This window comes from Culex quinquefasciatus, chromosome 2 (genome assembly GCF_015732765.1).
Source record: "Culex quinquefasciatus strain JHB chromosome 2, VPISU_Cqui_1.0_pri_paternal, whole genome shotgun sequence".
NCBI lineage: Eukaryota > Metazoa > Arthropoda > Insecta > Diptera > Culicidae > Culex > Culex quinquefasciatus.
Genome location: NC_051862.1, coordinates 137,666,829 through 137,691,918, shown reverse-complemented (window position 1 = coordinate 137,691,918; position 25,090 = coordinate 137,666,829). Strand labels below are relative to the sequence as shown.

At 44.5% G+C, this 25,090-nt stretch overlaps 1 protein-coding gene across 1 annotated transcript in view; it reads left to right on the top strand.

Annotated features, from left to right (window-relative positions):
- The window catches only part of LOC6048482, a 174,947-nt gene that overhangs the window by 143,659 nt on the left and 6,198 nt on the right, over positions 1 to 25,090 (top strand). Inside the window, exons 47-72 of the mRNA XM_038257982.1 lie at positions 62 to 712; positions 2,957 to 3,268; positions 3,331 to 4,275; positions 4,336 to 4,986; positions 6,079 to 6,390; positions 6,453 to 7,397; positions 7,461 to 8,111; positions 9,596 to 9,907; positions 9,970 to 10,914; positions 10,978 to 11,628; positions 12,029 to 12,340; positions 12,403 to 13,347; positions 13,411 to 14,061; positions 15,179 to 15,490; positions 15,553 to 16,497; positions 16,561 to 17,211; positions 17,706 to 18,014; positions 18,072 to 19,016; positions 19,077 to 19,727; positions 19,849 to 20,160; positions 20,220 to 21,164; positions 21,222 to 21,545; positions 21,647 to 23,119; positions 23,189 to 23,401; positions 23,625 to 24,020; positions 24,083 to 25,051. Of these exons, the coding sequence (XP_038113910.1) occupies positions 62 to 712; positions 2,957 to 3,268; positions 3,331 to 4,275; positions 4,336 to 4,986; positions 6,079 to 6,390; positions 6,453 to 7,397; positions 7,461 to 8,111; positions 9,596 to 9,907; positions 9,970 to 10,914; positions 10,978 to 11,628; positions 12,029 to 12,340; positions 12,403 to 13,347; positions 13,411 to 14,061; positions 15,179 to 15,490; positions 15,553 to 16,497; positions 16,561 to 17,211; positions 17,706 to 18,014; positions 18,072 to 19,016; positions 19,077 to 19,727; positions 19,849 to 20,160; positions 20,220 to 21,164; positions 21,222 to 21,545; positions 21,647 to 23,119; positions 23,189 to 23,401; positions 23,625 to 24,020; positions 24,083 to 25,051 (16,728 nt within the window). The remainder of the gene's footprint in view (positions 1 to 61; positions 713 to 2,956; positions 3,269 to 3,330; positions 4,276 to 4,335; positions 4,987 to 6,078; positions 6,391 to 6,452; positions 7,398 to 7,460; positions 8,112 to 9,595; positions 9,908 to 9,969; positions 10,915 to 10,977; positions 11,629 to 12,028; positions 12,341 to 12,402; positions 13,348 to 13,410; positions 14,062 to 15,178; positions 15,491 to 15,552; positions 16,498 to 16,560; positions 17,212 to 17,705; positions 18,015 to 18,071; positions 19,017 to 19,076; positions 19,728 to 19,848; positions 20,161 to 20,219; positions 21,165 to 21,221; positions 21,546 to 21,646; positions 23,120 to 23,188; positions 23,402 to 23,624; positions 24,021 to 24,082; positions 25,052 to 25,090) is intronic.

The window sequence follows — 25,090 nt, the reverse complement described above, 5'->3', positions numbered from 1 at the left end:
AAGATCTTAAATCGAATCATAACATTCCATCCTTTTGTAACACAACATTTCGCACTTTCAGTTGAAACTCCTGTTCAAATGACCCCTGTCAACCCTTGCCAACCCAATCCTTGTGGTCCAAATGCCGAGTGTCGGCCAGTGGGTGATTCGCCATCTTGCACATGCTTGGATAACATGATCGGTTCTCCGCCAAACTGTCGTCCAGAATGCATCAGTAATTCTGAGTGTGCCAGCAACCTGGCATGCATCCGACAAAAGTGTCAAGATCCTTGCACTGGAGCATGTGGAGCCAATGCAGAGTGCAGAGTTGTCAGTCACACACCCATGTGTATATGCTCGATTGGCTTCACCGGAGATCCATTCACTCAATGTTTGCCGGTTCAACAAGATGTGCCGAGGGAACCAAGTTCTCCCTGTACACCAAGCCCATGCGGAGCCAACGCAAACTGTAGAGAACAGAACGGAGCTGGTTCATGTACTTGTATTGAGGACCATTTCGGAAATCCATACGAAGGATGTCGTCCAGAATGTGTTTTGAACTCCGACTGTCCTTCAAACAGAGCATGTGTCAGAAACAAATGCCAAGATCCATGCCCTGGGACATGCGGACAGAACGCCAATTGCCAAGTGGTGAACCATCTGCCATCGTGTACTTGTATTCCTGGTTACGAGGGAGATCCGTTCAGATTCTGTAACATTCGACAGCGGGAACGTAAGCATACTTTTACTATTAAAATGCTAACTTGTATAAGATTTGCTTATCTATAAATCTTTTTGAAACAAGTATATGTTTCTGTAATTCTATCAAAATACTTTGGAAAAAAACTATGAATGAATTTATTCAAATCGTTTTATCCGGGTTAAATTAAAGCAGGAGTGCTCATCCATTTGGCCCTGCGGGCCAGATCTGATTTTTCTGAAGCAGTGGCGGGCTTGGACTAATGTTTGATAAAAGTTGAAAATGGATGCATTACTGGATTACAAGAAAGAAAAACAAAGATACCTTTTTTAATCAAAATTTTATAATAAATAGAATTTATTTCAACGAAGTTTGGATTCAAATCTTCTTTACAAAAAAATACTTTTTGTGGTATTGTGCACTTTTATGCAAATATCTTACAAAATATTATAAAATCATTTGAAACACACACAAAATTTAAAATTTGCTTTTTGCAATTCTGTCGTGAAACTACTCACTTTTCCTGTCATTCTTGAACGACGAAATAGCCTACTTTTCTATACCAAAAATAACAGAATCGAATAGCAATACTTTTCAAAATAAATGCTGAAAAGTTCTACTTTTCAGCACTCAAATGGGTGCTGAAAAGTTCAACTTTTCAGCACTTGTTTCGAAAAGTAACACTTTTCAAAAAAAAAAATGATTTAAACGATTTATTGACAAAATACATGAAAATTTGACATAAAATTTCACTCAGTGTGTGTTTTTTGGAATTGCAAAAAATGTTGTATGGAACTCGTTGCAAAACTTGATTTTTTCAGCACTCTTCGTATTTATCCAACTCGGTGAACCTCGTTGGATAAATGTACGACTCGTGCTGAAAAAATCCTCTTTTTGCAACTTGTGGCATAAACTACTATTTTAAGCTTATTCTTGGCAATATTTTTGTTGCTAAAAAGTTATCTAAAAAGTCATAATTTTTTTCTTACTCATTTTAAATTAAAATCAATTTGAATAAAATGGCTCAGAACAGAAACACTAAAATTTGAAGTAAACACATTCGAAAATAGTAAGAAGTTCTATATAAGAATTATTCTGTTCAACAATCCAAGTTTGTAATCGTTTATTTCACAATTTAACAAAATTGATAATTATGTTTTCATTTCCTAGTTTTCAGTTTAATTATTGATTCTGAAAACATCAATAAAGCAATGATAAAATTAAAATTCAAACATGAAGAATGTTCGAATTTGAAATAAAAACATTGCTGAAGCACAAAATAACAGCTAATTTTTTTCAATAAATTTTTTTGTGAAATTATGTGAAAATATGATCTCAAGTATTTTTTTTTTTAATTTGACTCTAAATTTATTTATCGAATATTTCATTAACACCCTTAAGGGTCATTGATGAAACTATTGAAATGACGTCGCGGGCCGGTTGAAAAGGCTTCACGCGCCGGATCCAGCCCGCGGGCCGTACTTTGGGCAGGCCTGGCTTAAAGTGTGAAAAAAATGTTAGATTCATGATCTGGATCTCTTTTCAGAGTTGAGCTAAAAACAATGACAAAAACCCAAAAATGTTAAGAAAATGCAGACAAGTTTCTTAAGCTCCAACAAAACAAACACAAATACATTGTCTAAGACAACGTCACGAAAACTTTGCCTAATATCAGCTGAGAACCATACTTAAAATTTTCACAAATACTTTTTATTCATAAAACAATTTTACTAGGGGCTACCAACAAAACACGTGAAAGCATGTTAAGAAATTTAAAAAAGCTCTTTTTTGTATGGAGATTAAACAACCACTGCCATATCCCCCTAAAAATGTGTAATTTCCACACTTTTCATATGTAATAAAACCGTTTTCAGTCAATTTTGAGGTAAATTTACATCATTAAAGACACAGTAAAAAAATCATGAAAATATTACATCTGAGAAGGGGTACCTTTTTATGACAGAAAAAAATGTGTAATTTTACCACTAATCTGGTATAATGCCACTTTTCAGACTAAATTAGGGTAAAATTATATCATAAAAAGGTAATATTCAACCTTCAAAAATTACACCAACCCAATTTACACCATTTTTTACTGTGGAGCTAATATTCAACCTCCCAGAATAACACCTTCAGAATAAACATTTTTTTAACTTTGTACATTATAATGAATTATCTAAGATAAAATCAAACTGACATTGGCTAAATTGAAGCACCACGCGCACAAATCAATTATTAAAGAAATTAAACTAAACAAAATCAAACCAAACTTCACAGCAATTCAACAATACGTCAATCCATGCCAGCCAAGTCCATGCGGCCCCAACAGTCAATGTCGGGAGATTAACGGGCAGGCTGTTTGCTCATGTTTGCCCACTTATATCGGATCTCCACCTGGATGTCGACCGGAATGTGTCACCAGTTCCGAGTGTCCTTTGGATAGGGCATGTGTCAACCAGAAATGTGTCGATCCTTGTCCAGGAACGTGCGGCACTAATGCAAGATGCAATGTCAACAATCATAGTCCCATCTGCTCTTGTCAATCCGGATATACTGGAGATCCATTCACACGATGTTATCCCAACCCACGTAAGATCTAACCCCATCTGAAACCCATCCACATTAGTCTCACCATCATTTTCTTGATACAGCTCCACCACAAGACACTCAAGTCATTGTCCGGGATCCCTGTGTTCCTTCACCATGTGGTCCCAATTCGCAATGTAGAAATATCAATGGAGTTCCTTCCTGCTCTTGTCTCGTCAATTACATTGGATCTCCACCCAACTGTCGACCAGAGTGTACCATCAACGCGGAATGTCCAAGCAATCAAGCATGTATGAATGAAAAGTGCAGAGACCCATGCCCTGGATCATGCGGAATCGGTGCAAGATGTAACGTAATCAATCATACTCCGATTTGCACTTGTGAGTCTGGATATACCGGAGACCCGTTCACGAACTGTTACCCAGAACCACCCCCACCACGAGAGCCTGTCCGTGATGATCCTTGCAATCCATCTCCATGTGGACCAAATGCTCAATGCAACAATGGAATCTGCACATGCCTGCCTGAATACCAAGGAGACCCATACCAAGGGTGTAGACCTGAATGTGTTCTCAATTCGGACTGTCCTCGTGATAGGGCTTGTATTCGAAGCAAATGTATCGATCCTTGTCCTGGAACATGTGGACAAGATGCAATATGCGAGGTTATCAACCACATTCCAATGTGTAGCTGTCCGAATGGAATGGCCGGAAATGCATTCGTACAATGCAGACCTCAACAAGCTCCACCAGTAACAAATCCATGCAATCCGTCTCCATGTGGACCAAACAGTCAATGCCGGGAGATCAACGGACAAGCAGTATGCTCATGCGTACCCGGATTCATTGGAAGTCCACCGACCTGCAGACCTGAATGTGTTGTCAGCTCTGAGTGTCCACAAAACCAAGCTTGCAACAATCAGAAGTGTCGAGATCCTTGTCCCGGAACATGTGGAGTTGGGGCTAGATGCTCGGTTGTCAATCACAATCCAATCTGTAGCTGTCCAGAACGATTTACTGGAGATCCGTTTGTCCGTTGTCAGCCCATTAGTAAGAATGCCCAAACCATACCATCTCATCCCTTTGTAACACAAAATCTCACATTTTCAGTTGAAACTCCTGTTCAAATGACCCCTGTCAACCCTTGCCAACCAAATCCTTGTGGTCCAAATGCGGAGTGTCGGCCAGTGGGTGATTCGCCATCTTGCAAATGCTTGGATAACATGATCGGTTCTCCGCCAAACTGTCGTCCAGAATGCATCAGTAATTCTGAGTGTGCCAGCAACCTGGCATGCATCCGACAAAAGTGTCAAGATCCTTGCACTGGAGCATGTGGAGCCAATGCAGAGTGCAGAGTTGTCAGTCACACACCCATGTGTATATGCTCGATTGGCTTCACCGGAGATCCATTCACTCAATGTTTGCCGGTTCAACAAGATGTACCGAGGGAACCAAGTTCTCCCTGTACACCAAGCCCATGCGGAGCCAACGCAAACTGTAGAGAACAGAACGGAGCTGGTTCATGTACTTGTATCGAGGACCATTTTGGAAACCCATACGAAGGATGTCGTCCAGAATGTGTTTTGAACTCCGACTGTCCTTCAAACAGAGCATGTGTCAGAAACAAATGCCAAGATCCATGCCCTGGAACATGCGGACAGAACGCCAATTGCCAGGTGGTGAACCATCTGCCATCGTGTACTTGCATTCCTGGTTACGAGGGAGATCCGTTCCGATTTTGCAATATTCAACAACGAGAACGTAAGCATATTTTTATTATTAAAATGCATACTTGTATAAGATTTGCTTAACTACAACACTGTACAAACAAGTATAAGTTTTGTAATTCTATCAAAATATTTTGGAAAAAAAACTATGAATGAATTTATTCAAATCGTTTTATCCGGGTTAGCTTAAAGTGTGAAAAAGATGTTAGTTTCATTATTTGGATCTCTATTCAGAGTTGAGTTAAAAACAATCACAAAAACCCAAAAATGCTAAGAAAATTCAGACAAGATTCTAAAGCCCCAACAAAACAAAAAAAAACAAAAATCTCGGATGTGAATACTAAAAAAATACTTCGTCTTAGCTCGTCACGAAAACTTTGCCTAATATCAGCTGACAGTCATACTGAGAATGATCAAAAATACATTTTATTCATAAAAAACAATTTCACTAGGGGCTATCAACGAAACACGTGGTCGTATATTTGTAAATTAAAAAACTCTTTTTGTATGGAGAGTAAACAACCGCTGTCTTATCCTCCCTAAAAATGTGTAATTTTAACACTTTTCTGATGTAATGTCACCTTCTCAGTCAATTTTGAGCCACGCTGGTTCAACTCGGAGGAAAGTTTGAACTTTGGGGTCCCCAGGAACACTTGGATTTTTTTCAGAAATAGTTAGACAGGGCCGAATGGTTTTTCTCCAAAGGTTGAATGGAGAATTAGGGCGGTTCGACACTCCTACATGCTGTTGATAAGAGAAACACCAGTAGATCGTCGAAGCCTATGCTCAGTAGTGCTGAAAGGATATTACGGTTCTGTTCAGCAACGGAAGGGCAACCATGGGTGGTCTTTCATGCTCATGCTCATGCTCAGAATTAGTTCGATTCGACACTCCATACAAATTTTTGAGGAAAACCATTCGGCCCTACATATTCTAAAATTCAAAGTGCACGAGTGTCTAGGGACCCAAAAGTTCATAATTCCCTCGAGTTGAGCCTGCGTAGAAATTTTGTTGGTCGGTGTTATCTAAGTAAACTTCAAACTGACATTGACCGAATTCAAACACGACGCGCAAAAATTAATTATAAAAGAAATTAAACTAAACAAAATCAAACCAAACTTCACAGCAATTCAACAATACGTCAATCCATGCCAGCCAAGTCCATGCGGCCCCAACAGTCAATGTCGGGAGATTAACGGGCAGGCTGTTTGCTCATGTTTGCCCACTTATATCGGATCTCCACCTGGATGTCGACCGGAATGTGTCACCAGTTCCGAGTGTCCTTTGGATAGGGCATGTGTCAACCAGAAATGTGTCGATCCTTGTCCAGGAACGTGCGGCACTAATGCAAGATGCAATGTCAACAATCATAGTCCCATCTGCTCTTGTCAATCCGGATATACTGGAGATCCATTCACACGATGTTATCCCAACCCACGTAAGATTTAACCCCATCTGAAACCCATCCACATTAGTCTCACCATCATTTTCTTGATACAGCTCCACCACAAGACACTCAAGTCGTTGTCCGGGATCCCTGTGTTCCTTCACCATGTGGTCCCAATTCGCAATGTAGAAATATCAATGGAGTTCCTTCCTGCTCTTGTCTCGTCAATTACATTGGAGCTCCACCGAACTGTCGACCAGAGTGTACCATCAACGCGGAATGTCCAAGCAATCAAGCATGTATGAATGAAAAGTGCAGAGATCCATGCCCTGGATCATGCGGAATCGGTGCAAGATGTAACGTGATCAATCATACTCCGATTTGCACTTGTGAATCTGGATACACCGGAGACCCATTCACGAACTGTTACCCTGAACCACCTCCACCACGAGAGCCTGTTCGTGATGATCCTTGCAATCCATCTCCATGTGGACCAAATGCTCAATGCAACAATGGAATCTGCTCATGCCTGCCTGAATACCAAGGAGATCCATACCAAGGTTGTAGACCTGAATGTGTTCTCAATTCGGATTGTCCTCGAGACAAGGCTTGTATTCGAAGCAAATGTATCGATCCTTGTCCTGGAACATGCGGACAAGATGCAATATGTGAGGTCATCAATCACATTCCAATGTGTAGCTGTCCAAACGGAATGGCCGGAAATGCCTTCGTACAATGCAGACCACAACAAGCTCCACCAGTAACAAACCCATGCAATCCATCTCCATGTGGACCAAACAGTCAATGCCGGGAGATCAACGGACAAGCAGTATGCTCATGCGTACCCGGATTCATTGGAAGTCCACCGACCTGCAGACCGGAATGTGTTGTCAGCTCTGAATGTCCACAAAACCAAGCTTGCAACAATCAGAAGTGTCGAGATCCTTGTCCCGGAACATGTGGAGTTGGGGCTAGATGCTCGGTTGTCAATCACAATCCAATCTGTAGCTGTCCAGAACGATTTACTGGAGATCCGTTTGTCCGTTGTCAGCCCATCAGTAAGATCTTAAATCGAATCATAACATTTCATCCCTTTGTAACACAAAATCTCACCTTTTCAGTTGAAACTCCTGTTCAAATGACCCCTGTCAACCCTTGCCAACCCAATCCTTGTGGTCCAAATGCCGAGTGTCGGCCAGTGGGTGATTCGCCATCTTGCACATGCTTGGATAACATGATCGGTTCTCCGCCAAACTGTCGTCCAGAATGCATCAGTAATTCTGAGTGTGCCAGCAACCTGGCATGCATCCGACAAAAGTGTCAAGATCCTTGCACTGGAGCATGTGGAGCCAATGCAGAGTGCAGAGTTGTCAGTCACACACCCATGTGTATATGCTCGATTGGCTTCACCGGAGATCCATTCACTCAATGTTTGCCGGTTCAACAAGATGTACCGAGGGAACCAAGTTCTCCCTGTACACCAAGCCCATGCGGAGCCAACGCAAACTGTAGAGAACAGAACGGAGCTGGTTCATGTACTTGTATTGAGGACCATTTCGGAAACCCATACGAAGGATGTCGTCCAGAATGTGTTTTGAACTCCGACTGTCCTTCAAACAGAGCATGTGTCAGAAACAAATGCCAAGATCCATGCCCTGGGACATGCGGACAGAACGCCAACTGCCAAGTGGTGAACCATCTGCCATCGTGTACTTGCATTCCTGGTTACGAGGGAGATCCGTTCAGATTTTGCAATATTCAACAGCGAGAACGTAAGCATTGATTCGAATGTTATTTGACTTATAACATAGGTTAAATGTACTCAGCAATACTCTGGTTTAATGTTTGTCTTTTGGCGTTAATGAATACAATTTAATCCTTTTATTTACTTTACCTACTTATTTTGTGATACACTGAAAGTTATTGAAAACGCTGTTATTGATTCGTTTTCGTTTGACACCATTTAGTGTGTACTTTGACAAAGTAAAAGCAAAAAATGACAAACTGCTACTTATAACACAGGACTCACACTTACTATCAAACCAAACGTTAAGTAGAAAGTATATACAGTCATCCCACATATTCGGAACACATATTGTCCATAGCATGCCAAATGCAGCTTTTATCTCGACCCTACTATTTTTAAGACCTTTAACTGGTCATTTTCTTGCTATTTCATTAGTAAAAGTAGTACTTTTTGAACAAAAACTTCATTTCAAGACTATTTTATCTAGAGCAGCAAACCACTGCCTCCGAATTGCCTGTTTCATGATTGTGGGATGTTATTGTGCCTCCCACAATTGCGGAACACCTGAATTTAACTGATATTTTTACAAAAAAAAGTTATGTGTGAAGTCATTATTTTGTTACAGATATGTACTCGTGGAGAGATCCGAAGTTTGTTTACATTCGTAAGAAAAAAGTGTTCCGAATTTGTGGATTTCAAGGGTCAAAGTTTTTCTTCAAAAACTTGATATAAATGTTAAAATTTGCAGTTTTTCGATACAGCATTCGAAAGATCACAAGAAAAGCTTTCAAATGAAGGTGAAAGCGAATCATTAAGTTCAATTATCGATTTGCTATGATTTTTTGAACATTGGCCGATCTGTAAACTATCCCGAATATGAGGGATGACTGTACTTTGTGTGATGAGGGTTTGTTCAATTAATACGTCTAGATTCTAAGGCTTTACGCCCCCCAAATCCCCTGTCACAAACTTTTCCAATATTTAGCACTGCCCAGAACCAAACCCCAGAAAACCCGCTCCCCCTCCCCCTATTTATGGACGTAATTTTCAAACGAACCCTAAGGATGTTCATTTGACAACAATTGGTGTCAAGCTATCGGAGTTTTAGAGTAACTTTGTAACTTTGGTAAAACTAAACGTTGGTAACACTAAACGCTATCTCAACAGCATTTTATTATAAAAATGCGATGATATAATATTTTTTTGAATGAGAAAAGTCGCTAAAACATTCTACAGAACACTTAATTGTTTTTTAAAAATTGAATTAAAACTGTGACCAAAGTTCATAAAGTATTTGAAGCTTAACAGTATTTAAAAAGAATCATATCTGAAAATATCAATGAGACAAAAAAAATATGCCAAATATGCTGAAACTACACAAAAAGATCAATAAATTAATTAAAAATAATTTAAAAAAAGCCGAATTATACACGAAAAGATGCATCATTTTCATATTTTGCAAAGAACCAGTAAATTGCATTTTTCGAATAATCTGATCAATCTCTACAGCAATCCAACAATACGTCAATCCTTGCCAACCAAGTCCATGCGGCCCCAACAGTCAATGTCGGGAGATTAACGGGCAGGCTGTTTGCTCATGTTTGCCCACTTATATCGGATCTCCACCTGGATGTCGACCGGAATGTGTCACCAGTTCCGAGTGTCCTTTGGATAGGGCATGTGTCAACCAGAAATGTGTCGATCCTTGTCCAGGAACGTGCGGCACTAATGCAAGATGCAATGTCAACAATCATAGTCCCATCTGCTCTTGTCAATCCGGATATACTGGAGATCCATTCACACGATGTTATCCCAACCCACGTAAGATTTAACCCCATCTGAAACCCATCCACATTAGTCTCACCATCATTTTCTTGATACAGCTCCACCACAAGACACTCAAGTCGTTGTCCGGGATCCCTGTGTTCCTTCGCCATGTGGTCCCAACTCGCAATGTAGAAATATCCATGGAGTTCCTTCCTGCTCATGTCTAGTCAATTACATCGGATCTCCACCCAACTGTCGACCAGAGTGTACCATCAACGCGGAATGTCCAAGCAATCAAGCATGTATGAATGAAAAGTGCAGAGACCCATGCCCTGGATCATGCGGAATCGGTGCAAGATGTAACGTGATCAATCATACTCCGATTTGCACTTGTGAGTCTGGATACACCGGAGACCCGTTCACGAACTGTTACCCGGAACCCCCTCCACCACGAGAGCCTGTCCGTGATGATCCTTGTAATCCATCTCCATGTGGACCAAACGCACAATGCAACAATGGAATCTGCTCATGCCTGCCTGAATACCAAGGAGATCCATACCAAGGTTGTAGACCTGAATGTGTTCTCAATTCGGATTGTCCTCGTGATAAAGCTTGTATTCGAAGCAAATGTATCGATCCTTGTCCTGGAACATGTGGACAAGATGCAATATGTGAGGTCATCAACCACATTCCAATGTGTAGCTGTCCAAACGGAATGGCCGGAAATGCATTCGTACAATGCAGACCACAACAAGCTCCACCAGTAACAAACCCATGCAATCCATCTCCATGTGGACCAAACAGTCAATGCCGGGAGATCAACGGACAAGCAGTATGCTCATGCGTACCCGGATTCATTGGAAGTCCACCGACTTGCAGACCGGAATGTGTCGTCAGCTCTGAATGTCCACAAAATCAAGCTTGTAACAATCAGAAGTGCCGAGATCCTTGTCCCGGAACGTGTGGAGTTGGGGCTAGATGCTCGGTTGTCAATCACAATCCAATCTGTAGCTGTCCAGAACGTTTCACTGGAGATCCGTTTGTCCGTTGTCAGCCCATCAGTAAGATCTTAAATCGAATCATAACATTTCATCCCTTTGTAACACAACATTTCACCTTTTCAGTTGAAACTCCTGTTCAAATGACCCCTGTCAACCCTTGCCAACCCAATCCTTGTGGTCCAAATGCCGAGTGTCGACCCGTGGGTGATTCGCCATCTTGCACATGCTTGGATAACATGATCGGTTCTCCACCAAACTGTCGTCCGGAATGCATCAGCAATTCTGAGTGTTCAAACAACCTCGCATGTATTCGACAGAAATGTCAGAACCCTTGCATAGGCGCTTGTGGTTTAAATGCCGAATGCAGAGTGGTCAGTCATACTCCAATGTGCATATGCACTGTTGGCTATACTGGCGACCCATTCACTCAATGCATGACAATTCAGCAAGATATAAATAGAGATCCAGTTTCACCATGTTCACCAAGTCCATGTGGAGCGAATGCAGTGTGCAAAGAGCAAAGTGGTGCTGGATCTTGCTCGTGTATTGAAGACCATTTCGGTAATCCCTATGAAGGATGCAGACCAGAGTGCGTATTGAACTCTGACTGCCCTTCAAATCGTGCATGTATTCGTAACAAATGTCAAGATCCTTGCCCCGGAACATGTGGGCAAAATGCTGAATGCCAGGTTGTCAATCACTTACCATCATGTACATGCAATGTTGGTTACGATGGAGATCCTTTCCGATTCTGCAACATACAACAAAGAGAACGTAAGATTGCCTTGTATTTTTTTACTTTTAACCACTAACAAGATCTTTTTCGAAAACAAAGCTGTTTTAAGGAGGACCAATGAACCAAACATAAACATTCAGTGTGTCTTGCTTACATTTTATGCAAACATAAATTGCAGTGAGTGGGATACCCTGATGATTACATTTGGGTCATAAGTTTATCCGAAGGACCACGATAAGTTTGTCTACATTCTGCTTTAACGAATTTCAAAATTATGTACCGCGAAAAAATCGCTTTTAATCGAAATGTGTTAAGTTTATATGCATACCGAGAGATAAACAATGCAATTATATTGCGAAATATTCTGCTTATTTTTTGGAAAGCTTTCCCTTTAGAAAAGTTAAGAAAAAATAAACTAATTATTACCATTCTACACAGCGGAACCAATGTACAAAAACCCATGCCAACCAAACCCTTGTGGCCCCAACAGTCAATGTCGGGAGATCAACGGGCAGGCTGTTTGCTCATGTTTGCCCACTTATATCGGATCTCCACCTGGATGTCGACCGGAATGCGTCACCAGTTCCGAGTGTCCTTTGGATAGGGCATGTGTCAACCAGAAATGTGTCGATCCTTGTCCAGGAACATGTGGCACTAATGCAAGATGCAATGTCAACAATCATAGTCCCATCTGCTCTTGTCAATCCGGATATACTGGAGATCCATTCACACGATGTTATCCCAACCCACGTAAGATCTAACCCCATCTGAAACCCATCCACATTAGTCTCACCATCATTTTCTTGATACAGCTCCACCACAAGACACTCAAGTCATTGTCCGGGATCCCTGTGTTCCTTCACCATGTGGTCCCAATTCGCAATGTAGAAATATCAATGGAGTTCCTTCCTGCTCTTGTCTCGTCAATTACATTGGATCTCCACCCAACTGTCGACCAGAGTGTACCATCAACGCGGAATGTCCAAGCAATCAAGCATGTATGAATGAAAAATGCAGAGACCCATGCCCTGGATCATGCGGCATCGGTGCCAGATGTAACGTAATCAATCATACTCCAATTTGCACATGTGAGTCTGGATACACCGGAGACCCGTTCACGAACTGTTACCCTGAACCACCTCCACCACGAGAGCCTGTCCGTGATGATCCTTGTAATCCATCTCCATGTGGACCAAATGCACAATGCAACAATGGAATCTGCTCATGCCTGCCCGAATACCAAGGAGACCCATACCAAGGTTGTAGACCTGAATGTGTTCTCAATTCGGATTGTCCTCGAGACAAGGCTTGTATTCGAAGCAAATGTATCGATCCTTGTCCTGGAACATGCGGTCAAGATGCGATTTGCGAGGTCATCAATCACATTCCGATGTGTAGCTGTCCGAACGGAATGGCCGGAAATGCATTCGTACAATGCAGACCACAACAAGCTCCACCAGTAACAAACCCATGCAATCCATCTCCATGTGGACAAAACAGTCAATGCCGGGAGATCAACGGACAAGCAGTATGCTCATGCGTACCCGGATTCATTGGAAGTCCACCAACTTGCAGACCGGAATGTGTTGTCAGCTCTGAGTGTCCACAAAACCAAGCTTGCAACAATCAGAAGTGTCGAGATCCCTGTCCCGGAACATGTGGAGTTGGAGCTAGATGCTCGGTTGTCAATCACAATCCAATCTGTAGCTGTCCAGAACGTTTCACTGGAGATCCGTTTGTCCGTTGTCAGCCCATCAGTAAGATCTTGAATCGAATCATAACATTCCATCCCTTTGTAACAAAAAATTTCACCCTTTCAGTTGAAACTCCTGTTCAAATGACCCCTGTCAACCCTTGCCAACCAAATCCTTGTGGTCCAAATGCGGAGTGTCGGCCAGTGGGTGATTCGCCATCTTGCAAATGCTTGGATAACATGATCGGTTCTCCGCCAAACTGTCGTCCAGAATGCATCAGTAATTCTGAGTGTGCCAGCAACCTGGCATGCATCCGACAAAAGTGTCAAGATCCTTGCACTGGAGCATGTGGAGCCAATGCAGAGTGCAGAGTTGTCAGTCACACACCCATGTGTATATGCTCGATTGGCTTCACCGGAGATCCATTCACTCAATGTTTGCCGGTTCAACAAGATGTTCCAAGAGAACCATCTTCACCATGTATGCCAAGTCCATGTGGAGCTAATGCAATTTGTCGAGAGCAGAATGGAGCTGGTTCTTGCACATGTATGGATGATCATATTGGTAATCCCTATGAAGGATGCAGACCAGAGTGTGTTCTGAACTCGGACTGTCCGTCTGATCGCGCTTGCATTCGAAGCAAGTGTCAGGATCCGTGCCCAGGAACTTGTGGGCAAAATGCAGACTGCCAAGTTGTCAATCATTTACCATCTTGTACCTGCATTTCTGGATATGAAGGAGATCCTTTCAGATTCTGCAACATCCAGCAAAGAGAACGTAAGAATTGTATATTTATCACAATGTGCTTCCGCTTATCGCTTAAAAATGTATGATGAATTATATTTGTTTTGCTCATGCAGAAATAATTTTAATGTATTTTTTTAAACTTGATATTGATTGTTTGTTGTTCTATGCATGACTTAGATCAAATGTAAAAAGGAAACACATGCAGGTGCTCTGTGCTCTCTTCTACTAAGCTTACTAGAATTCCTATCTGATTGGCACAATAGAGCACAGAGGCATCGATACGTGTAAAATTACTGTGCTATTTTGCAATTATAAGTTACACCATGCAACAAAATGGAACAAACTTCTTTAAGATAAGTCACGAGGAAGCATGAGGTACAAAGTCCCAAAATACAAACCTCCAGGGATTTTTTTTTTTTTTCGAAAAAACATTCAGTATTGTACAGCAGTTTGAATGCAAAACTGTTGTTTTATCCGAGCCCTACGTATTACTACCAAAAAATCGGGCGCTCGTATGTTAATTATCGTAACCACACTAGGTCTCCATACAAACTTCCCTGCATACCGATTGGCCCCTGTCTATTTTTTGTTTTTTTTTTTTTTTTTCTGAGGAACTTCAAGCACAAATAAATGTTTTGATAAAAAAAATTTAATCATCCCCGGGGACTTTCCCCGTGTTTGCTTGATTAAATCTCAGTAAGTTTGAACTAGTTTTTCGAATACAAAAGCTTTTTATTCTATCGCGTATGATAAGACGAACTCTCATTCAAAAGTAATGTTCAACCTTTTGTTTTGATTTTAGTATTAATTTTAGCCATTTGTTTGTGGTAACACAAACAGTTCTTAGAAGAAGCCACTCAAAAACGGCAAATTATTATTGTTTTTAATTGATTAATTCACTTGAAATCCTAGTCAAAATACGATTCTAAAAACTCGTAATAATTATTAATTTAATTGAAAACAATTATTACCAAAAAAAAATCAGTCCATAAAAATATTATTTTCGTCAAGATACCAAAGCATCAAGGCACAATTTATATATGTTTAAGTACTAATTAATTTTTGGCAAAACCACTAACATAATGAAAAAATTTATATCGTTATCCTATACTATTCTTCTAATCAAAACAACATTTCCAAACACCAGCGATCCAACAATACGTCAATCCATGCCAACCAAGTCCATGCGGCCCCAACAGTCAATGTCGGGAGATCAACGGGCAGGCTGTTTGCTCATGTTTGCCCACTTATATCGGATCTCCACCTGGATGTCGACCGGAATGCGTCACCAGTTCCGAGTGTCCTTTGGATAGGGCATGTGTCAACCAGAAATGTGTCGATCCTTGTCCAGGAACATGTGGCACTAATGCAAGATGCAATGTCAACAATCATAGTCCCATCTGCTCTTGCCAATCCGGATATACAGGAGATCCATTCACACGATGTTATCCCAACCCACGTAAGATCTAACCCCATCTGAAACCCATCCACATTAGTCTCACCATCATTTTCTTGATACAGCTCCACCACAAGACACTCAAGTCGTTGTCCGGGATCCCTGTGTTCCTTCGCCATGTGGTCCCAATTCGCAATGTAGAAATATCAATGGAGTTCCTTCCTGCTCTTGTCTAGTCAATTACATTGGATCTCCACCCAACTGTCGACCAGAGTGTACCATCAACGCGGAATGTCCAAGCAATCAAGCATGTATGAATGAAAAGTGCAGAGATCCATGCCCTGGATCATGCGGCATCGGTGCCAGATGTAACGTAATCAATCATACTCCAATTTGCACATGTGAGTCTGGATACACCGGAGACCCGTTCACGAACTGTTACCCTGAACCACCTCCACCACGAGAGCCTGTCCGTGATGATCCTTGCAATCCATCTCCATGTGGACCAAATGCTCAATGCAACAATGGAATCTGCACATGCCTGCCCGAATACCAAGGAGACCCATACCAAGGTTGTAGACCTGAATGTGTTCTCAATTCGGATTGTCCTCGAGACAAGGCTTGTATTCGAAGCAAATGTATCGATCCTTGTCCTGGAACATGCGGACAAGATGCAATATGTGAGGTCATCAATCACATTCCAATGTGTAGCTGTCCAAACGGAATGGCCGGAAATGCCTTCGTACAATGCAGACCACAACAAGCTCCACCAGTAACAAACCCATGCAATCCATCTCCATGTGGACCAAACAGTCAATGCCGGGAGATCAACGGACAAGCAGTATGCTCATGCGTACCCGGATTCATTGGAAGTCCACCGACCTGCAGACCGGAATGTGTTGTCAGCTCTGAGTGTCCACAAAACCAAGCTTGCAACAATCAGAAGTGTCGAGATCCTTGTCCCGGAACATGTGGAGTTGGTGCTAGATGCTCGGTTGTCAATCATAATCCAATCTGCAGCTGTCCAGAACGATTCACTGGAGATCCGTTTGTCCGTTGTCAGCCCATCAGTAAGATCTTAAATCGAATCATAACATTCCATCCCTTTGTAACAAAAAATCTCACCTTTTCAGTTGAAACTCCTGTTCAAATGACCCCTGTCAATCCTTGCCAACCCAATCCTTGTGGTCCGAATGCGGAGTGTCGGCCAGTGGGTGATTCGCCATCTTGCACATGCTTGGATAACATGATCGGTTCTCCGCCAAACTGTCGTCCAGAATGCATCAGTAATTCTGATTGTGCCAGCAATCTTGCATGCATTCGACAAAAGTGCCAAGATCCTTGCATTGGAGCATGTGGAGCCAATGCAGAGTGCAGAGTTGTCAGTCACACACCCATGTGTATATGCTCGATTGGTTTCACCGGAGATCCATTCACTCAATGTTTGCCGGTTCAACAAGATGTGCCGAGGGAACCAAGTTCTCCCTGTACACCAAGCCCATGCGGAGCCAACGCAAACTGTAGAGAACAGAACGGAGCAGGTTCATGTACTTGTATTGAGGACCATTTCGGAAACCCATACGAAGGATGTCGTCCAGAATGTGTTTTGAACTCCGACTGTCCTTCAAACAGAGCATGTGTCAGAAACAAATGCCAAGATCCATGCCCTGGAACATGCGGACAGAACGCCAATTGCCAAGTGGTGAACCATCTGCCATCGTGTACTTGCATTCCTGGTTACGAGGGAGATCCGTTCCGATTCTGCAATATTCAACAGCGAGAACGTAAGCATCAATTTTCATGTATTTTTTAAGATGCCCAGTTGATTTGCTTTGTAAAATTGTATATCGATTATAAATATATTATTGCATAAGTTATTATATTAATGATGTTTGAATTGACCTGCTTTAATTAACGAGACTGTAACACTTTTAAAACTTATACGGCGGTTTTTATGAAATAACAAGCCACTTTACAATATAAAGCATTACACTTAAAGATTTTCAAGATACTAATAGAACTATACTGCTCAAGGGAAGTCCATCCAAAATAGTTATGTGTTGGAATTTTACGAAAAAGTGGAATTTTTTTCAGTTTTCTGGAGAATCCCAAAACAATATAATTGAAGAAATTTCATTTAGGACGTACTTTCATTGAGCGGCGATATACGCAATGCCTGTAACATGACGCCAAAGAAGATTGACCCGCAATTATGACCATTTTTATTGAGTGTTGAGGCTAACTTAAGATTGTTCTAAAACATTATTTCTTCGGACAGCACCAGTCTATCAAAACCCGTGTCAACCAAACCCATGTGGACCAAACAGTCAGTGCAGGGAAGTTAATGGACAAGGAGTTTGCTCATGTTTGCCCACTTATATCGGATCTCCACCGGGATGTCGTCCCGAATGTGTCACAAGTTCGGAATGTTCATTGGACAAAGCTTGTGTCAACCAGAAATGTGTCGATCCATGCCCGGGAGCATGCGGGGCGAATGCAAGATGTAACGTCAACAATCATAGTCCCATCTGCTCTTGTCAGTCTGGTTACACAGGAGATCCATTTACACGATGCTATCCTAATCCACGTAAGACCTTCAAATTTATAGTCGATGAATCGCCAATTTATATTCATTTTTTATTAGCACCACCGAAAGATACTCCAGTTACCATTCGTGATCCTTGCGTACCATCTCCGTGCGGTCCCAACTCACAGTGTAGAAACATCAATGGAGTTCCATCTTGCTCTTGTCTAGTCAATTACATTGGATCTCCACCGAACTGTCGGCCCGAATGTACCATTAATGCGGAATGTCCAAGCAATCAAGCATGTATGAATGAAAAGTGCAGGGACCCATGTCCTGGATCATGCGGAATCGGTGCCAGATGTAACGTGATCAATCATACTCCCATTTGCACTTGTGAGTCTGGATACACCGGAGACCCGTTCACGAACTGTTACCCGGAACCACCTCCACCACGAGAGCCTGTCCGTGATGATCCTTGCAATCCATCTCCATGTGGACCAAATGCTCAATGCAACAATGGAATCTGCTCATGCCTGCCTGAATACCAAGGAGACCCATACCAAGGGTGTAGACCTGAATGTGTTCTCAATTCGGACTGTCCTCGTGATAAGGCTTGTATTCGAAGCAAATGTATCGATCCTTGTCCTGGGACATGCGGACAAGATGCGATCTGCGAAGTTGTCAATCATGTACCGGTTTGCAGCTGTCCGAACGGAATGACTGGTAACGCTTTTGTACAATGCAGACCACAACAAGCTCCTCCAGTCACGAACCCGTGCAATCCGTCACCATGTGGACCGAACAGTCAATGCCGAGAGATCAACGGACAAGCTGTTTGTTCGTGTGTGATGGGATTCATAGGAAGTCCGCCAGCATGCCGACCGGAATGTGTCGTTAGCTCTGAATGTCCACAAAATCAAGCTTGTAACAATCAGAAGTGTCGAGATCCTTGTCCCGGAACATGTGGAGTAGGCGCAAGATGTACTGTTGTCAATCACAATCCAATCTGCAGTTGTCCTGAACGTTTCACCGGGGATCCATTTGTCCGCTGTCAACCAATCAGTAAGCACACTGAAGTCCTAACAAATAACCGACCCATAACATTAAATCTCACATTTTCAGTTGAACAACCTGTCCAAATGACGCCCGTGAATCCTTGTCAACCAAGTCCTTGTGGACCGAATGCCGTTTGTAGACAAGTCGGTGATTCACCTTCGTGTACATGTTTGGAAGAAATGATTGGTGCTCCGCCAAATTGTCGCCCGGAATGCGTCAGTAATACCGAATGTGCCAGCAATTTAGCTTGTATTCGACAGAAATGCCAGGATCCGTGTTCGGGAGCTTGCGGTGCAAATGCAGAGTGCAGGGTTGTTAGCCACACACCGGTCTGCATTTGCTCAATTGGATACACTGGTGATCCATTCACTCAGTGCGTAGTCGTACAGCAGGACATTCCTAGAGAACAGACTTCTCCGTGTACACCAAGTCCTTGCGGAGCCAATGCAAACTGTAGAGAACAGAACGGAGCTGGTTCGTGTACCTGTATTGAAGACTACTTTGGAAACCCATACGAGGGTTGCCGGCCCGAATGCGTACTAAACTCCGATTGCGCCTCGAACCGTGCTTGCATCAACAACAAATGCAAAGATCCGTGTCCTGGAACATGCGGCCAGAACGCCGAATGCCAAGTAGTCAACCATTTGCCATCATGTACCTGCTTCGTAGGATACGAAGGGGATCCATTCAGATATTGCGATGTTCAGCAACGAGAACGTAAGAGAACAGAATTGTTTTGTTTTTAGCTTTTGCTTGCCTCAATATGATTGCTTTTTGCTACTGCTTGCTTTATAATTACACGTTTGAGTAATTCGAATCATGTTTTTATTTACTACAGCGGTGAAGGAATATGTCAATCCTTGCCAACCGAACCCATGTGGGCCAAATAGCCAATGCCGAGAAATAAATGAACAGGCTGTTTGCTCGTGCTTGCCCACATACATTGGATCTCCACCCGGATGTCGACCGGAATGTGTCACCAGTTCCGAGTGTTCTTTGGATAAGGCCTGCATCAATCAGAAATGTGTCGACCCTTGCCCAGGAACCTGTGGCACTAATGCACGTTGTAATGTTAACAACCACAGTCCAATTTGCTCTTGTCAGTCAGGATACACTGGAGATCCCTTCACTCGTTGCTTCCCGAATCCACGTAAGATTTGCTAGCAATGTTTTTAGAATTTGTCCCACTTACGAAATGTTTTTCAACAGCGCCTCCCAAAGACACTCCAGTTACGGTACGAGATCCTTGTGTACCATCTCCGTGTGGTCCCAATTCACTTTGTAGGAACATCAACGGAGTACCATCTTGTACGTGTCAGTCCAATTACATCGGATCACCTCCAAACTGTAGACCGGAGTGTACAATAAACGCAGAATGTCAAAGCAATCAAGCTTGTATGAATGAGAAGTGCAGAGATCCTTGCCCGGGATCGTGTGGTGTTGGAGCTCTTTGCAATGTAATCAATCACACACCAATTTGTACATGTCAGCAAGGATACATCGGAGATCCGTTCACCAATTGTTACCCAGCGCCACCACCTCCAAGGGAGCCAATAAGGGACGATCCTTGCAATCCGTCGCCATGTGGAGCAAACGCTCAGTGTAACGATGGTGTGTGCACGTGCCTACCAGAGTATCAAGGAGACCCGTACCGTGGATGCCGTCCTGAATGTGTGCTCAACTCGGAATGTCCCCGTGACAAGGCTTGCATCCGCAGCAAATGCGTTGATCCATGCCCAGGAACGTGTGGACAGGAAGCATTGTGCGAAGTTACGAATCATATACCGATCTGTAGCTGTCCGCGAGGTATGACGGGCAATGCGTTCGTGCAGTGCACAGCACAGCGCGCTCCGGTTGAGACCGATCCGTGCAATCCGTCACCTTGTGGACCCAACAGCCAGTGTCGAGCCATCAACGGACAGGCCGTCTGCTCGTGTGTAATGGGATTCGTTGGCAGCCCACCGTCATGCCGGCCAGAATGTTCGGTCAACTCTGATTGTGTGCAAAACTTGGCCTGTGTCAACTTCAAATGCCGAGATCCTTGCCCAGGCACATGTGGCTTAGGTGCCAGATGTTCTGTGGTTAATCACAATCCAATTTGCAGTTGTCCGTTCAAAATGACCGGTGATCCGTTTGTCCGATGCTATGAAATTGGTACGAAGGACCCCAAACATTTTTATGACCTATGCTTACGACAATATTTCTTTACAGTTGAAAGACCTGCCGTTCAAGACACTCCTCGAAACCCTTGCTATCCCTCACCCTGTGGTCCCAATGCTATCTGCGAGAATCGTAACGGAAACCCGTCTTGCTCTTGTCTGCCCAATATGATCGGTTCTCCTCCTAGCTGTCGACCCGAGTGTGTCAGCAATTCAGATTGCTCCAACACTCTAGCGTGTATAAATCAAAGGTGTCAAGATCCTTGTCCAAATGCGTGTGGAACAAATGCCGACTGTCGTGTCTCTCTTCACATTGCGAACTGCATTTGTCCTTCGGGGTACACGGGCAATCCGTTCGTCGCCTGTTTCGTTGAAAGTGAGTTTCAATTGCGTTTGTTAGAGGAGAAAAGCGTGAATTGCGTGTGCCCAATTTCCCACATGATTACTGATGACAATTTGTATTACCTTTATTTACAGCAAAACCACCACCGGAAGTTGACCGATCACCACCAGAAGATCCGTGCTATCCATCACCGTGTGGCACGAACGCTCGTTGTCGTCCGGTGGACGGTGGCGCAGTCTGCGAATGCTTCGAGAACTACTTTGGCAATCCGTACACCTCTTGTCGACCGGAGTGTGTGACAAACTCGGAATGTTCCAGGAATACGGCCTGTATTCAGAACCGGTGCAAGGATCCTTGCCCGGGAGTGTGCGGCCACAACGCCGAATGTAGCGTCATTAATCACACTCCGACGTGTACCTGTCGCGAGGGAATGGTTGGAAACGCGTTTGAGCAATGCCTGCGTGAAGAGAAACCACCTGCGCCAAGTGATCCGTGCTATCCGTCCCCATGTGGGCTGAACACGGTTTGCCGATCGTCGGGAGGAAACGCCGTTTGCGAATGTTTGCCAGACTTCAAAGGAACGCCGTTCGGAAGAGGATGCTACCCAGAGTGTACGATCAACTCGGATTGTCCGAGGGATAAGACATGCGTCAACAAGAAGTGCGTCGATCCATGCCCAGGAGTTTGCGGATACAGAGCTGTCTGCCATGCGATCAACAACAGTCCGGTGTGCTCGTGTCCGAACAACATGATTGGCGATCCTTTCGTCGAGTGTAAGGAAGCGGCACCAAAGGATCCATGCAATCCGTCACCGTGCAGAACGAACGGAATTTGCCGCGTTGTTGGAGGCCGAGCAGAGTGTCAATATCCGGAATGTGTCATCAATTCGGACTGCTCGCCCAATCGGGCATGCTTCAACCAGAAGTGTCGAGATCCGTGCGTCGGAGCATGTGGAGTCAACGCCATCTGTAACGTGGTCAACCATGCACCAATTTGTTCATGCCCGGAACGTCACGTCGGCTCACCATTTGTGCAGTGTAACCGACAGATGGATCCTGTGCCGCAGCCAGAATGTGTGAGCGACGATCAATGTACCAACGACAAGGCTTGCATCAACCAGCAGTGCGTGAATCCGTGCTCTGCTAGCAACGGATTGTGTAATCTGAACGCCGAATGTCGAGTACAGTTCCACCGGGCTATATGTACGTGCCGCGACGGCTACACCGGAAACGCTCAGATTGCTTGCTACGAAATCGGGTGCCGATCGGATTCGGACTGTCCGGCAACGGAGGCCTGTGTGAACAAGAACTGCATCGACCCGTGCCGATACACCCAGTGTGGACGCAATGCCGTTTGCAAAACTGACTACAACCACAACGCACGATGCCACTGCATCGACGGCTACCGAGGTAACGCTCTGACGGGTTGTACGCGACCCGAATGTACGCGGGACGACGAGTGCCCGTACCATCTGTCCTGCCAGAACGAACAGTGCCGAGATCCGTGCGATTGTGCACCGGGTGCCCAGTGCAGAGTTGACAACCATCGGGCGTCGTGCAGATGCCCTCCCGGATACACGGGAGATGCCAGCTTTGCCTGCGAGAAGAGTAAGTCGTCCTGCATGATCTTGCGAGGAATAAGTCACTAACCCAAGCATTTCACCCTCTATTTCACAGTACCAGTTCGCGATCCGGACCAATGTAAGATGGACGCCGACTGTTCGAGCCGGTTGGCTTGCTTCAGTGGAACGTGCAAGAATCCATGCCTCGAGGCGAAACCGTGCGCCCAGCATGCCGTTTGTACCGTCCAGGACACACTGCCGCTGCGTACAATGTACTGCGTGTGCGAGGAAGGTTACGTGGGCGATGCCGAAAAACAATGCCTGCCAGGTTTGTTGGAATGCAATATTGATATACGCTTCAGATCGCTTCGACCTTCTCTACTAATGTTAACCGCTTACATTTCCAGCTTTTTACCTATTATTACCCTTCAAAACCCCTTTCCAGACCATCCTTAGCAGTCGATTTTAAACTTTTTGCGCATACTGATCCTAGTTTTAGCTCACTCAAGCGTACAATACAATTCTAACGTGGTACCCCTTCTATCTCGCAGTATCACCAATCCAACCGGGATGCAGTTCGGACATCGAATGCGCAGCGACCGAGACGTGCCGCAACCGGGCGTGCGTAAATCCGTGCACGGAGTTCAACCCGTGCGCACGCACGGCCGAGTGTTTGGCCCAGAGCCACAAGGCCATCTGTTCCTGCCCGGTCGGAATGGTGGGCGATCCGTTCCAGAACTGCTACCGCGAGCCGGTAATCACGCCGGAGTGCACGGTGGACTCGGAGTGTCCCAGCAATCGGGCTTGCATCAACCAGAAGTGTCAGGATCCGTGCGCCGATGGAAATCCGTGCGCCGGAAATGCCGAATGCCGCACGTTGACGCACCGTCCGCTGTGCATGTGCCCGCAGGGATGGGGAGGCGACCCTAAGGTTCAGTGTTACAAGCGTAAGTTGGATCATTCTCAATTATAAATGAAAATTGTCTAACGACCTTGTTATTTCTTACAGCGGAATGTCAACGCGACAGCGACTGCCCGTACGACAAGGCGTGCTACAACGACAAGTGTTTGAACCCGTGCACATACGGCGCGACGCAGTGTGGCAGGGGAGCCGAATGTCTCGCGCAGGGACACCGTGCCAACTGCATCTGTCCGGCGGGTACCCAGGGTAACCCGTTGATTTCATGCGTGACCGGTCTGTGCCAGTACAACGAAGATTGCGCAGATCACGAGGCTTGCGACCGACTGAACCGGGTGTGTCGACCCGTGTGTGACGATGAGACGTGTGCGTCTCGGGCGACGTGCATTGGCCGGAACCATCAGGCAACGTGCGAGTGTGCATCTGGAACCAGAGGCAACCCGTACGTGGAGTGCGCTCGAGATGAACCGGAACCAGTGTGTCGTACGGACGGTGACTGTCCTTCGCAGCAAGCCTGCATCAACAGCATGTGCTCGAATCCGTGTACCGTGATCAGCCCATGCTCGAGACAGCAATCGTGTTCGGTTGTCGATACGCTACCACTGCGGACGATGATCTGCGCCTGCCCAACCGACATGTTGGTCGACGCAAACGGTCAATGTAAACCGATTGTGGTAGAAGGATGTCGCAAGGACAACGATTGCCCAGACACCGACCGCTGCATGCGAGGACAGTGTATGCTGGCTTGCCGCGCCGAACCATGCGGAGTGAACGCACAGTGCGTATCCAGCGGACATCGGGCCAAGTGTTCGTGTGCCTCGGAATACGTAGGAAATCCACACATCGAGTGTACACCGGAGGGACGAGTACCGAGCCCGAAGGAATGTTCCGTGGACGACGACTGCCCGCTGGACCGATCCTGCCTGAACGAGCGTTGCATCAACCCGTGCACGCAGGACGTCTGCGGACGAGGAGCCATTTGTCACGTGCAGCTGCACAATGCCGTGTGCAACTGCCCAGCTGGATACAAGAAGGACGCCAACAACAACTGCGTACCACGTAAGTAGCAACTCTTGCGGTAGAGAAATACCGAATGCT